Here is a 14,239-nt window from a genome sequence, read left to right as displayed (position 1 = left end):
CCCCTGCAGGGGACCCTTTAGGGTCATTGCTATTGTCCTAGTGAGGAATGTCTCGATACATGCACATGGTTAACCAGCCATATTTTGGATTAGAAGTGTACAATTGTATAATAGTGGTCTCCAGTTGTTGCAAAACTACAACTCCCAGCATGTTCACACCAGTGTTTGGAGCCCACTACCTGTACATACAACTCACATGTCAAATATCATCCTTGCTATTACACTTGTGGGTCCTAAATCAACTCCGCATGGCAGAGGGATGTCTGTTACCCTCCCATTCAGCTATTTATAATAAATCCAGTCCTATAAACAATCCCATGTGCAGACTAGGACTATGCCAAGTCTCCCGTCTGCCAGGACACTCCTAGGAACTCTCACCCCTTGCTGACAACTTTGTAACTCCACTCTCAGCGCCTTGGCAGGATGGAGGGGAGGGGGTGGTATATGGCTGCAGTTTATCTCCTCTCCCAGCCTGGGATATAGATTGCTGGCTAATTAAATTAAAAGCTCTGGCTGCCCATCAGGAACTAGAAACCAGCAGACCCCCCCAGTCCCCTCCCCTGCCACTGACTGCTTACCTTGCAGCTGGGCAGACAGGGTTTCCTGCTGCTGCTTGTATTTCACAGCCTGAGCCTCTGATGTCCTGGCTTTATTCTGCACGTAGTTGTATAAGTAGACCCCACTGCCCAGCCCCATCAGTGCCAGCAGACAGAAGCCTGTATGGAGGAGACTCTTCTGCCTCCTGCTGCACACTCCAGTGCCCATGATCCAATACCACAGGTCCTCCTAGGTTTACTCTGGCATGGGCACCCAATGCCCCCTTGTTCCTTCTTCTACCAATATGTGTGGCTCTTGGTCAAGTCACCAGCAGGTCCCATAACATCCTGATGCTTGCATATCATCCGCAGAGTGCCAGCAGCAGGTACCAAGCTTGTGCCAGTTCCCCTTAATCCACAGCAGTCACATGCAGCAGAGCCCCCTTCTCCTGGCAGTACTGAGAACTTTACAGAGCCCTGGAGAGCTGCAGGCATCCCATGTCTCCTGTGCTGTGCCCAGGCTATGCCCACAGACCAGCACCCAGCTCCTGCCAGTAGTCGATCTAAGAATCCCAGGATCTTGATCTCTTGCAAACTTGCAACATTTTCAAAGAGGAAGCTGCACTCCCTGCCCTGAGTGACAGGGGAGCCGACCAATAGCACTGGCACCTCAGCCACTGCTTCTCCAGGGAAGGAGGGGCTGCACTTCTTAAAGGTCTGTGCCTCACATTACTATGCTTTTAACCCCTTCCTCACAAGAGTCAAGAGAGCACTCTCAGTACAGACAGGCAATGTAATGCACCTGTCACCACCAGCAGGGGCACCAGCCTGTCACTGCTGATCCTCACATCACAGTCATATCAAATTCTAGGAAATATTTAGGAAATTCTCAGTAAATGTTTATGACATGAAGTATGTACACTAGGCATCCTATCTGCTCCAAAGGCTTAGAGTTGTGCCAGTATCGTGGACTGCAAAGTGCATTAAGGCTGACACCGCACATTTCTGAAACGTAGCGTTTTACATTCCCAGTAAAGCGAATGAGATTTCATTTAAAGGATTTTTCACATACAAATTTGCAGACAATTAAAAATGAAATTATTCTGCAAATATAGATATTAAATTTTAAAATTAAAATTAAATTAAAATTTTGCAGGGTTTTAACCCCTTTGAAACATGTATACATGTATACACACGTCATTTAATAGTCTCTGCTCCACTGATTCCAGCACAGTTGGAATTTTTTCTCTAGCCCCCACCATACCTGAGCAATCAGTGCTGTTAAATTTGGTGTCCAATATGCTATTTAGTCCCTGTACTGTCAGAAGGGCGGTGTCAGGCAGGTGCAGACAAGGGGTGTGATTCTGTGTGCTGACACTGGCTGACTCTGATTGGAGCTCTGAATCACGCCTCCTGCTTGACACCGCCCTCCTGACATTACAGAGCTTAAATAGCACGAAAAGTAACTGAACTTATTGCTCAGGAACGGTGGGGGCCAGAGGAAAAAATTCCTACTGCACTGGAATCGGTGGAGCGGCGACTATTAATAGATGCTAAGAACTGTAGTTGTTGGAGGTGGTGAAAAAGTCCTGAGCAGGCACCACGGCCGCTGAGTCTATTCTGTTTTACACAGTAGGGACATGGTTGCCATGCCCATGATCAGAGGTGACTCTGATCAAAGGCATTTAACACTCAGGCCCTGTTTTCACGGAGTAACGCACCGCTCATTCTGACACGTAAACACATGTAAGAGTGAGCACTGTAAAACATAATCCCATTGCTGTCTTACGTGTGCTACACATTGAAATCAATGGGTTAAAAAGCCTCCCATTGATTTCAATGTGTAGCGCATGTAAGATGGCACCCATTGAAGTCAAAGGGATTCTGTTTTACAGCGCTCATTCTGACACGTGTATAGGTGTCAGAATGAGCGGCGCGTTACTCTGTAGGAACGGAGCCTCAGATGCGTGGTCAAATGCACAAGCAATACATCTACAAATTGTAGGTTCGAGCCCCCTAGTGGTGCAACAAAAAGTTTGAAATTGTTTTTTGTAAAAAATAAAATAAAATAAAAAAATACCCTTTCCCTAGATTACATATAAATAAATAAACCAAATGTGGCCAAAATATAAAAATGTAAAGACATTTATCCTATATGGTGAATGCAGTAGTGGGGAAAGTTGAATAAAACAAGATCATCCTACTAATATTATAAAGGTGAAAGTATGTGTGTTTGGATGTTTGTGGGTTTGTGTGTTTGGATGTTTGTTCCTCAATCACACAAAAGCCACTCAACCGATTTGGCTCAAATTTGGATTGAACGATAGGCTACTTTTTGTCACAATCACAGACATACGTTTTTGTCAGGTCCCCCACAAACCCACAACTCATAGCACCAGCTCTGCAATCCCACACACTTTTTAGCATAGCAAGCCACAAACTCCCTATTGCCCTCTCTGGCCTAGCCCCTAACCCCAGGCAATAACATTTACATATACTTTCCCACTTGGCCCCTCACCTTAACGTTACTCCAGGAGGATACCATAGCCGCCCGGTTGCCTACTATTTCACACAGTTGGAAACCTGCGGTAATGTCCCCGGTCGGTGCCCGCACCGATCCTGGACATTAACGTTTAGCGCGCCTCGCCCATACTTGGCGCCGCTATCTTCACTCTCATCTCCAGCACCCGTACTCAGCTCCGCTGCCTGCGTCAGGTTGATATGGCAGCCGGTAGCTGTGTGAAGCCTCCCTGGGATGTCACTGTTTACATGCTACTGCAGGCTATGCTATGTAGCCTGCAATAGCAGTGCCACTATTATGCAATGCAATGCATTACCATTGTAATGCATTGCATTACTGATCAAACACCCTGGCGTTCAAGACCCCTAGGGGGTCTAACAACTGCACACACCACATGTTAAATAAAACATCGACAAATAACTACCCTACCAAAAAAACAAACAAACAAACAAACACAGAAACAAAAAATAACCCAGGCCCTAGAATACATATAAAACTGATTGAATACTGTGAAACACATACATCAAAGCTAGCCCTCTCTCCAAAATCAACCGTGCTACAAAGCTAGACAAAGTTTTTGCCTCTGCAGTGAACGTCGTACCACAAAAACCAGACAAAACACACAAAATCCCCTTTGCCCACTCTTAACATTCGAAAACAATTCATAGCACAACTCATCAAACCTCTACCTTTCAACCCACATGTTACACATACAAAGTACACCACTACCCCCTTAACAAAACACCCTATACATCCCCCGACACCAACGTATAACACACTTACGGCTGTCACCATATACCGCCTTTCAAAGCAATACAGTTTCTACACAGTTTACTCTTTTATTCCCGCCCTTACAATAAAAATAAAACCATATACATTTCCCATCCACGCAATCCAACACAAACATACAATACATATCACATGTCATTTTCCATACCACTCGACGACGATAAAAACAACCCCCTAAAAACATCTCACACATTCACTTTCTTCAAACCATCCACACCATTGCCCATTTTTCCCCTCCTTCCCAGTACATCATACACAATCCTACTAATATTATAAATGTAAAAGTATGTGTGTTTGGATGTTTGTTCCCTAATGATGCCTAAACTAGCGAACGGATATGCGCCAAATTTTGCAGGGGGTCCGGGAGAGGAAGCAGGGGGAACCGCCAGAGGGAATGCTGTAGTAGGAGGCGGAGAGGGTAGCAGGGGGAAAGGGGAAAATGGGGGACATGAAATTGAGAGCCAGGGGGTGCCAGGGAGGAAGGAGGCCGGGGGAGTGGGGTTACAAAGAGAACCCACATAAGGAGGAGGGTTGTGAACGGGGGCCGCTGCAGAGTTTGGGGGATTCCGCGGGAGGGGGGCCCAGAGGTATGTACGGTATGTGCGCCGCCACAGGAAAGGAGGCGGGGATGTGAGGGGGGTGCTACGACACACAGGGGAAGTCGGAGGTGGGTGTTCAGGCCGATGGGTGAAGGGGGTTGATGCGGGAGCGAAGGCTGGTGGCTGGTGCGGGGGCCGCCGCGGGAGGGGAGGCGGTGGGGAAGAAGGGGGTGCAGTGGGAAGGATGGCAGCCTAGGGCCAGCGCACAATAACCAGCACCTATTGCCCACATGTACGCTGCTCCACGTCAACACTGACGCGCGGACGAAGTCGCGGGTAGATGCTAGTACACTAATAAAAACAACATATTGCCTGCAAGAAAAAGTTTTACTGTTTTTTTTTTTGTTTTTGTTTATTTTAGCCAAACCCAGAAGTAGCTACAAAGGGAATAGGAAATATATAGGAAGCTCATAAACTTCTCACCTAAGCCTGGATTTGGCTCAAAAACCGAAGCAAAATCTGCAACAAAAAAACTGCTTTTCCAACATGGGCCTCAGCCTAAATCTCATCCACACAATGAAGAAAAACTACAGCATGTTACAAACATGTGCGTTCCCTATGTACTTAAATGGGGGGGGGGGCAAAAATGAAAACGCAGTGGAAAAAACATTGAAAAATTAATCTGTGCCGCATTTTTTCTGCTGCGTTTCTCTTCACTGCGTTTTTTAGTTGCATTACGCTACACATGGCATTCACTGGCTATAAAAAAGTTTGTCATTAAAAAAAAAAAAAAAAAAAAGATATACTGTGGGGGGGTTGTCATGTACTGGGGGCCAAGAAAAGGGGGTCATATATTGTGGGGGGCAAAAATGGGGGGCCCCTATACTAAGTGGGGGTCAAAAAATAAGGTGTGCGGGTGAAATATGGGGATTTTTTCATCTGCAAATGGGGGCCTGCCCTACAATTTTTTTTTTTTTATAACTCAAATTTTTATTGAAAATTTTTTTAAACAATAAGAAAAGAAAAAACAATTACAAGTTACAAGGCGAACACCCGCCCTGCGAACAGAAAAAGCACACAGTGCAACACAAAATACAATCAGAAGAATAAAATTAAAAAAAAAAAAAAAAAAAAAAAAAAAATTAAAGACAAAGAAAGCAACATAGAAAAAAAAGAAAAAGGAAAAAAAGGGGGGGGGGGGAGGGAGGGGTTAGTGGGACAGATGAGTGGGGGAGAGGACTAAATGTGGGGGGTGAAAGGGTAGGTAGGGGTGAGTGTGAGCAGTCAGGAAACCAGTGAGAGCGCTCGCCAGGTCATCCATACCACAGCCAGTTGGGAAGGGCTCGGGAGCAACCACTGGTCAAATACCTGAGAAGAACAACAAGAGTATCAATCAGAGGAGGGGTCAGAGCCCAGGAGCGTCCGGTACTCTGCAGACTGTTGAAACCTGAACCAGTAGAACCAGGTTTTGATGTACGTGCCATGCAGGAAAGACGTGAGATTTTCCATGCGCATTATCTCGTTGACCTTCGAAATCCAGAGGGAGAGAGGAGGAGGATCCACTCGTTTCCAAAAAAGGGGGATACAAGCCCGGGCAGCGAGGATCAGGAATCTAAGTAGGGAACGCTTAAAGACCTTTACAGAAGACTCACAATGATTAAGGAGGAACAGGGCAGGGCCCAAATGGTGAGAAGTTTCAGTAAGCTGGAGGGTTATCCGCTTGACCCCCTCCCAGAAGGACGAAAGGGCAGGACAGGACCAAAAAATGTGTAGCAGCGTGCCTTCCTCGTCGCCACAGCGCCAACATAATGGGGAGACCTGAGGAAACATAGCATGGAGTCTCGTAGGAACCCTATACCATCGGGACAAGATTTTGTAGCTGGCCTCCTGGTGGCGAGAGCTGATGGAAGCAGTATGAGAAAGGCGAAAAATGCGCCTACGCTGTTCCTGAGAGAGGGAAAGGGATAAGTCAGATTCCCATTTCAACAAGAACGGCGGAACAAAGTCCTCCGGAGGTTCAACCAGGATCCGGTAAGTGAGCGAGAGGGAGTGGCGAAGGGGGCCAGCACCAACAAAAATCTTCTCCAAGGGGGTAGGTTCGACGCGGAACTCTGCAGGAGCAGGGAGAGAATGTAAAAAGTGACGAAGTTGCATCCCCCGCCAAGCGTCCAAAGGGGGCAGCTCAGGAGGGGCCTGGGAATTCAGAAGTGTAGTCCATCCCCCAGCGTCCTGGAAGTGACAGGCACGGAAAATCCCATGACGGCGCCAATTACGAAAAACTCGGTCAAACATTCCAGGTGGAAAGGCAGGATTGCCCAGCACTGGGAAAAGAGCGGAATCCTTAGGGAGGAGAGTGGAGCGAACAAGGCCCCTGGAGCAAATCCGAAGCGTGGGACCAAGGGTAGGGTGAGAAAAGAGAGATGACAATGAGGAGGAGTCCAACCATGGGGCAACCTGCAAAGGGATCGGAGAGAATGCCTGTTCGATGTAGACCCAAGGTTTAGAAATAGCATGCCTACACCAGTCCACGACACGAGTCAGGTGGGTAGCCAAGTAATAGGACTTCAGGTCCGGAAGCGATAAACCACCGCAACTCTTGGGACGAAAGAGAAAAGCCTTGCTCACTCGGGCGGGTCTGCCCGACCAGATGAACTTCAGTTGGACGGAAGTGAGGGATCTAAGAAAAGACAGAGGGATGTGAATGGGAAGCGCCTGCATCAAGTAGAGAAGACGAGGGAGAATGTTCATTTTAAAAATCGCGCATCTCCCGAACCAAGTAAAGGCTCCAGCGGACCATCGAGTACAATCAGCCCTGATAGACGCCAGAAGTGGGGGGAAGTTGCAACGAAAGAGATCTTTCGGGTCCGGAGTAAGATAAACCCCCAAATATTTGAGAGAAGTGGGGGCCCAATGAAAAGGGAAAGATTGACTCAAGGAGGTGGCCGCCGAGGAGGAAAGGGTCACAATTAAGGGCTTCTGATTTCGAAAAGTTGATTTTAAAATTCGAAAGGGTCGAGTAAACCTGAAAGGCAGACATCAGAGCTGGAAGAGAAACATGAGGGGAGGAAAGAAAAAATAGCAAGTCGTCTGCATAAGCCGCCACTTTGTATAAACAGGAAGAATGAGCAGCGCCTGAGATGTTCGGGTCGGCTCGAACCTGGCGGAGGAAGGGTTCAAGAGTCAGGACGAAAATGAGAGGCGAGAGGGGGCATCCTTGCCTAGTGCCATTTCGGATAGGGAAGGACTGGGACAATAAACCGTTCACCCTAACCATCGCTGTAGGGAGAGAGTATAGAGCCATGATCCAACTCATCATGCGATTTCCAAGGCCAATATGTAACAGGGTCTCTTCCATGAACCGCCAGTTGACCCTGTCGAAGGCTTTCTCAGCGTCAGTTGAAAGAAGCATGAGAGGAGAGCCCGATTGTTTAGCCCCATACATGAGGTTGATAGCTTTGGTAGTATTATCTCGAGCCTCACGGCCGGGTAAAAATCCAGCTTGATCCGCGTGAACAATATTTCCTAACAAGGGCGATAAACGCGTCGCAAGGATCTTGGCTAAAATTTTTAGGTCAACATTGATTAGCGAAATGGGGCGGTAGTTAGAGCACAGAAGAGGGTCCTTTCCGGGTTTGGGGATAACCGCTATGTGAGCACACAGGGAGTCACGACAAAGGGCCGAGCCATCGGTGAGAGAATTGAAAACTTTCAACAGTCTGGGGCGGAGTTCAGGGCCAAGTTTCTTATAGTATACCAAGGTAAGGCCGTCTGGGCCTGGGGCCTTACCCGTTGCCATACTGGAGATAGCTAAAGAAATTTCCTCTTCAACAATAGGAGATTCCAAGGCCGTCAATTCCTCTAGAGACAACGACGGGAGACCAGAGGAGGAGAGATAAGAACGAATGCGATCTCGGAACTCCGCTTCAGGGAGAGGAGAAGGGCCAGAGTTTACAGAATACAAAGAGGCATAGTAGTCCCGAAAGGCAGCTGCAATATCAAGGGGCATGTGTAATCGAGTACCCTGGGTGGAATTGATGCATGGAACGTAGGTGGAGGACTGCTGAACCCGAAGGGCCCTAGCTAGTGAACGCCCGCTCTTATTTCCAAACTCATAAAAATGACGTCTGCATTTAGCTAGAGTACCCTTCACCCTATCAGTGACGAGCGTACGCAATTCCTCTCGGGCACTGGCAAGCTGGGAATAAACATCAGGAGTGATTTGGCGTTTATGAAGAAGTTCCAATGAGCGGATCCGCTGCAGCAGAGATTCAATACAAGCCCGGCGTTCCTTGTTTAAGCGGGAACCATGTTGCAACAGGATACCCCGGATAAAACATTTGTGAGCCTCCCACACCATTGGAGGAGCAATCCCCGACAATTCCTCCCTCTCAAAGTATTCCCCCAAACGGGTCTTAATGTCATCCAGGATGGTTACGTCATCAAGAAGTGATGCGTTAAGTTTCCACTGACGCTGGAAGGGAATAGGAGAGGACAAGGAAACAGACAAAGTAACCAAAGCATGGTCGGAGAAAGTAATGTTATCGACTTCCGCAGCCAACAAAGAGTGGAGATGTTGGTGACGGATAAAGAGGTAGTCGATACGAGAATATCGGTGATGGACCGGAGAGTAATAGGAGTAATCCCTATCCAATGGGTGGAGTAACCTCCAGGAGTCCACAAGCTGGTGGGAATGAAGGTCCCTCTTAATCCTCCTGATGAGCGAGTAAGGGTGAGAAGAGACGCCAGCAGAAGAGTCCAATGAAGGGTCTAGGACCAGATTAAGCTTAATCCTCCTGATGAGCGAGTAAGGGTGAGAAGAGACGCCAGCAGAAGAGTCCAATGAAGGGTCTAGGATGCCCTACAATTTTAATTAAGGGGGAACGCAACCAAAGATAGCTGGGTTAGGTATCTTTTTTTTGGAGGGGGAGGGGGGGCATATTTCTAAGTTTACCTCAGGCAGCATAGAGGATAGGTTCGCCCGTGGGAACATCATAAGGGCCCCTTCAAACGGCGTAAGCGCTCGGCTCATTCCGAGCCGTACAAGCGAGTGCTTCTAAACACTTCCCATTCACTTCAATGGGAGCGCGCGTAAAGCCGGCTTTACGCTCGCTCCCATTGAAGCGAATGGGAAGTGTTTAGAAGCGCTCGTGTGTACGGCTCGGAATGAGCCGAGCGCTTACGCCGTGTGAAGGGGCCCTAACAGAGTTCTAGGACAACATGCACCAGAATCTATGTCGGACTGGAAGGCCCACCAATAGATTTTTTTTTTTTTTGTGCTTCACTATACAGCTAAATGCAAATATTATCAGCCTCCAATTTGCAAATTTCCATTTTAACCTGTTACCTAGAACATACCATGGACTGGTTCTCTCCTGCGGCCCCCTCAGTCGCTGGCTCACTGACGGCTCCCTGCTTCAGCATTGGAATCAACTCATCTGTGTCTGGAGGGTGTTGATGAGTTGAAACCAGGACTGTTTGGAGATATGCAACACTCCAGTATTAATACCACCACAAGGGTCCTTTGGTAACTCCCCAGTATTACTACCACCACAAGGGTCCTTTGGTAACCCCCCAGTATTACTACCACCACAAGGGTCCTTTGGTAACCCCCCAGTATTACTACCACCACATGGTAACCCCCCCAATGTTATTAACCTCCTGGTAGAAAAACTATTCCTATATGATTTTTAATAATGTAATAGTTTAGCAAGGATTATGAATAGCTTTTTGCATATACTTTGTATTATATTTTATTATTATGCAGTATGCTTTCGGTTTTTATATTCTATAGATTGTATGTTTTTGTATGATTCTATTATTCTGGAATAAAATGGAACATTTATACGGATTTTATTGTATTTGATGATCTTTTGTTCTCTTAGAATCACCATAAATATGTGATTTTGATGTGCGGGTTCAGCGATTGTGTGTAATATGCAGCGACACAGCGCTTCCTTTCACAGCCGCCTTGTTCTAGTTTTCGGCAGGATCACAACGGATGACAATGGCATATCCTCGCATTATGTTTGCGTCTCCATATGGAATCAGTTTTTCAGATCTTTTTATGAAACCCATTGATTTTAATGGGTTTTTAAAACCATCCACAGGTGTGGCTTTGGAGGGCATGGAACAAGAACAAATTGAATGGTGCGAGGAGTGCATGTGTACATTCTTGGTGGACGCGACACAACCCCCTTCTCAAGATCAGTGGGGGTCTCTATTTATCCTTTGTTCTATGGATAGAAGATAAATAATTTTAGTAGCTCAGCACAACTCCTCCAGAACTTCTCTCCCACCCATGGTTACTAGTCATGGACCACGGCTTCTTACTGTCACAACTTCAGTCACATTAGCAGCTAATTGTTACCTCGTTCTAGGCCTACCCAAGTGGGCCACACAGTGCTCTACTCCTAATATGTCCCCATACTGGTGCAGAGACACCTGTTCCTCATTTACAAAGATGTCATCCAAGGCAGCCTGAAGAAAGTGACCATGACATCAGCAATACAGACAGTAAAACTTATCAATATCAGCAAGGTGACACGAGGGAACAGTTTCAATTGCAAGGTATGGCTCACCCCACCTATAGGTTTGGTGGCCACTGGGGCATCTTCCAGGGCAGGATTTTTCTTCCATCCGGGCCTGGTAGTAGTTCCTCCTCCTGTGTCCATATAGACTGACAACTATTTTCCTTCAGACTCCCAAAACACCAAATTCCACTGCCTGGGGGGTAAGGAACGCCCCACCTGATAGTACTCTTCCATAAAATTGTACTGTCAGATGACGTTGAGCAGTAAGGTCCGTCCTTCTGATGGTGAAAGGATATTGATGCCAAAACTAGAAGCACAGATAACTCCAGCACTCTGGCGTGTACTGAATTCACAGTACTTTTCAAAGAAAGTCCAAAGAGTTTTCCTCTGCAGACTTTCTGTCTCTATTATACCTATAGGGAATACCCAGCGGTATAGGTATAATTGAGATGTTGCTATTTACAAAAATGTGACGGTTCTTAAAGGGATCCTATCATTAAAAAGAAATTTTTTGTGACCAACACATAGGAATAGCCTTAAGAAAGGCTATTCTTCTCCTACCTTTAGATGTCTTCTCCGCACCACCATTTGGTATAAATCCTGGTTTTCATCTGTATGCTAATGAGTTGTCTCGCAGTACTGGGGGCGGGCCCTAGCGCTCAAACAGCACTGGGGGCGTCCCCAATGCTGCAAGAGAACTCTCCAGCGCCATCTTCTTCAGGAACGGGCTCTTCACACGTCTTCTTCCGGCGCTGGGGGTCAAACTTCTAGGCCTCGGGCAAAGCCGACTGTGCATACCCGCGGCCACAAGAAAATGGCCGCGTACTTACCACCCCCAGTGCTGCAAGAGAACTAATTTGCATACAGACGAATACCAGATTATATACCGAACTGCGGCGAGGAGAAGACATCTAAAGGTAGGAGAAGAATAGCCTTTCTTAAGGCTATTTAATGATAGGATCCCTTTAAAATTGCGGCAATTCAAATGCGGATATTTTCCTGCAATGCGTGGATAATATTAGTCAGAATCCCCTACACTCTGCAGGTACTGTACTATACAGTGGAAGGAGCTGAAGCAGATACCTCCATGCCCTCTGCAGTGGCCGGGCGATCTGTAGCTCAGGTTCCATTGGTGTCTATGAGCTGCAGTAATGGTTTCCCTGCACTATATAGGGCCTGGAGACATCTGCTTCTGATACCATGCACTGTATAGTGCAGGGACTGCATGTACCACCAAACTGCTGGTCCATATAGGAATTTACTTTTGGTTTCCCACAATTAGATATTTATGGCCTATCCTTAGGAGTTTCCACTCCCTGGTATCCTGCATGGTCGTCTACTTGGCCAAGCCCTCATCCCAGCTCTGCTTATGGACAATGGGCAGTTTCCTGAGGGGAACGACTTATATAACTTTTATTGGTTGTGCCACAAATCTCAGTAAAAGTGATAAGATGGGAACATTCATCAATAGTGTAAGAATACAAGTGTGGAGCAAATCCCACCAAATCTCACCCCATGGCGCATGCTACATAATATATTGGCCATATCTCACCGCATTGTATTTGGTGTAACCATTACTTGTTGTTTGGTCTACCGTGTGATGGATTTGTATTACAGTTGTCATACATGTCACAGAACACATCTTACATAAATATGGCGGATGTTTGTGCCACATTTACATTAATATAAACCAAAATTAAATCCATTCCAATGTATTAGGACATTTTATCAGTTGGTGTATAATGTATGATATAAGTCAATGGCAGATATGGCTGAGCTGTAATGCTCAGTTACTGAGCACATGACCAGTGCCAGCCGTGCGGCCAGTCTGATGTATAGTGACTGGCAGGTGACAGTGACAGTTGGAGTTGACTGGCGACGTTGGAGGATCGGCTGACTGTATTCAAAGCGATTTTTAATGGATTTGGAAGAAGAAGAGATTGTTTTGAGGAGGAGAAGAGTGAAGAAAAGAAGACCTACCTCTGTTTCATCGGCTGATGAGCAGAGAGTCATGGATAAAGAAGATTTAACCTTCAAGAAAGCACCGAAAAAACGGAGTGCTGTCCTGCCCTCATCGGCTGATGAGCAGGACCAGAAGGATGAAGAAGGGGACTTCTTCATCAGGAAGAAGCGACGTACTGTCCTGACCTCACCGGATGAAGATATGAAGACATCCAAGAAGAGGAAGAGAACTGACCCATCCAAATCCTCCAAGATGCCTTCTGCCATCCAGGATGAGAGAGAAGATGTGACTGCCCACCGGAAATGTGTCAAGAAGAGAAGATTCATCAAGACCTCTTCAACTGAAGCACAGAAGGCCGGTGAAGATGTCCAGAAGCCCCAAGACCACTATATATATATATATATATATATATATATATATATATATATATATATATATACATATATTTGTAGGGCTAGTAGTATCAGGTTGCTACCTCTCTAATTCTATTGCATTGAGACAACCAGAAGTAAGACTTACTAGATTTGCATTTCCCATTTACAGCTGGGGTGTGACTATTTGATTGAAATCTAGCTGTAAGTGCATGCTATATAGTAGAGGATACTAAGTACCTATTCACATAACACATCACTCACTGATGTTATTCTATGTATATTTATAATGACTGGTTTATATGATTGAAATTTGAGCTGTCTGTACATGCCACATAATAGGAATGTTAGATGCCTGTCCACATGATGCTTTATTTCAATGAGTTCATATACTTGTGCCTACAATTTAAAGTGGTTGTCCAGGCTTATGATACTGAACTCCACCATCTCTTATTAGGAAGTGAAATCATGTCCTTTGGTCACATAACCATGCTGCAGCTCAGTCCCATTCAAATGAATGGGGCTTAGCTGTAGCATGGTCATGGAACAAATGGTTGTGATGTCACTGCCTGAGAAGAGAAAGTGGAGTTCAGTATCAATCGCCTGGTCTTAATAAGTTCCAGTATATAGGTTGGGTAGCATACACCTTAAAGGGATTGTCCATGACTTAGGATACTGAGCTCCACTTCTTCATAGAGCAATGATATCACATCTGTGGGTCACATGACCATGCAACACCTGAGCCCTATGCATTTCAAAGGTACTGAGCTACACAATGAGTGTGATGTCACTTCCTGAAAAGACAAAGTGGAGCTCAGTATCGTAGGCCTGGACATCCCCTTTAACATACCTCCCAACCGTCCCGATTTCTGCGGGACAGTCACGATTTGGGTGACATGTCCCGCGGTCCCGGTTGGAGGGAGGTATGTCCCGATTTCAACTCAGATCTGCGTCCAGAGGTCAGCGAGACCGGCGGCAACGGCGAAGCGA

At 46.4% G+C, this 14,239-nt stretch overlaps 1 protein-coding gene across 1 annotated transcript in view; it reads right to left on the bottom strand.

Moving 5' to 3' along the window:
• LOC142208858 (uncharacterized) overlaps positions 1-1,181 on the bottom strand; it is an 82,473-nt gene extending 81,292 nt beyond the window's left edge. The window contains exon 1 of the mRNA XM_075277634.1: positions 579-1,181. Within this exon, the coding sequence (XP_075133735.1) occupies positions 579-765 (187 nt within the window). The 5' untranslated portion in view covers positions 766-1,181. The remainder of the gene's footprint in view (positions 1-578) is intronic.
• Positions 1,182-14,239: the final 13,058 nt, after the last annotated feature.

This window comes from Leptodactylus fuscus, chromosome 6 (genome assembly GCF_031893055.1).
Source record: "Leptodactylus fuscus isolate aLepFus1 chromosome 6, aLepFus1.hap2, whole genome shotgun sequence".
Taxonomy (NCBI): domain Eukaryota; kingdom Metazoa; phylum Chordata; class Amphibia; order Anura; family Leptodactylidae; genus Leptodactylus; species Leptodactylus fuscus.
The sequence above is the reverse complement of the archived record's forward strand: the minus strand, read 5'-3'. Positions and strand labels throughout refer to the sequence as shown.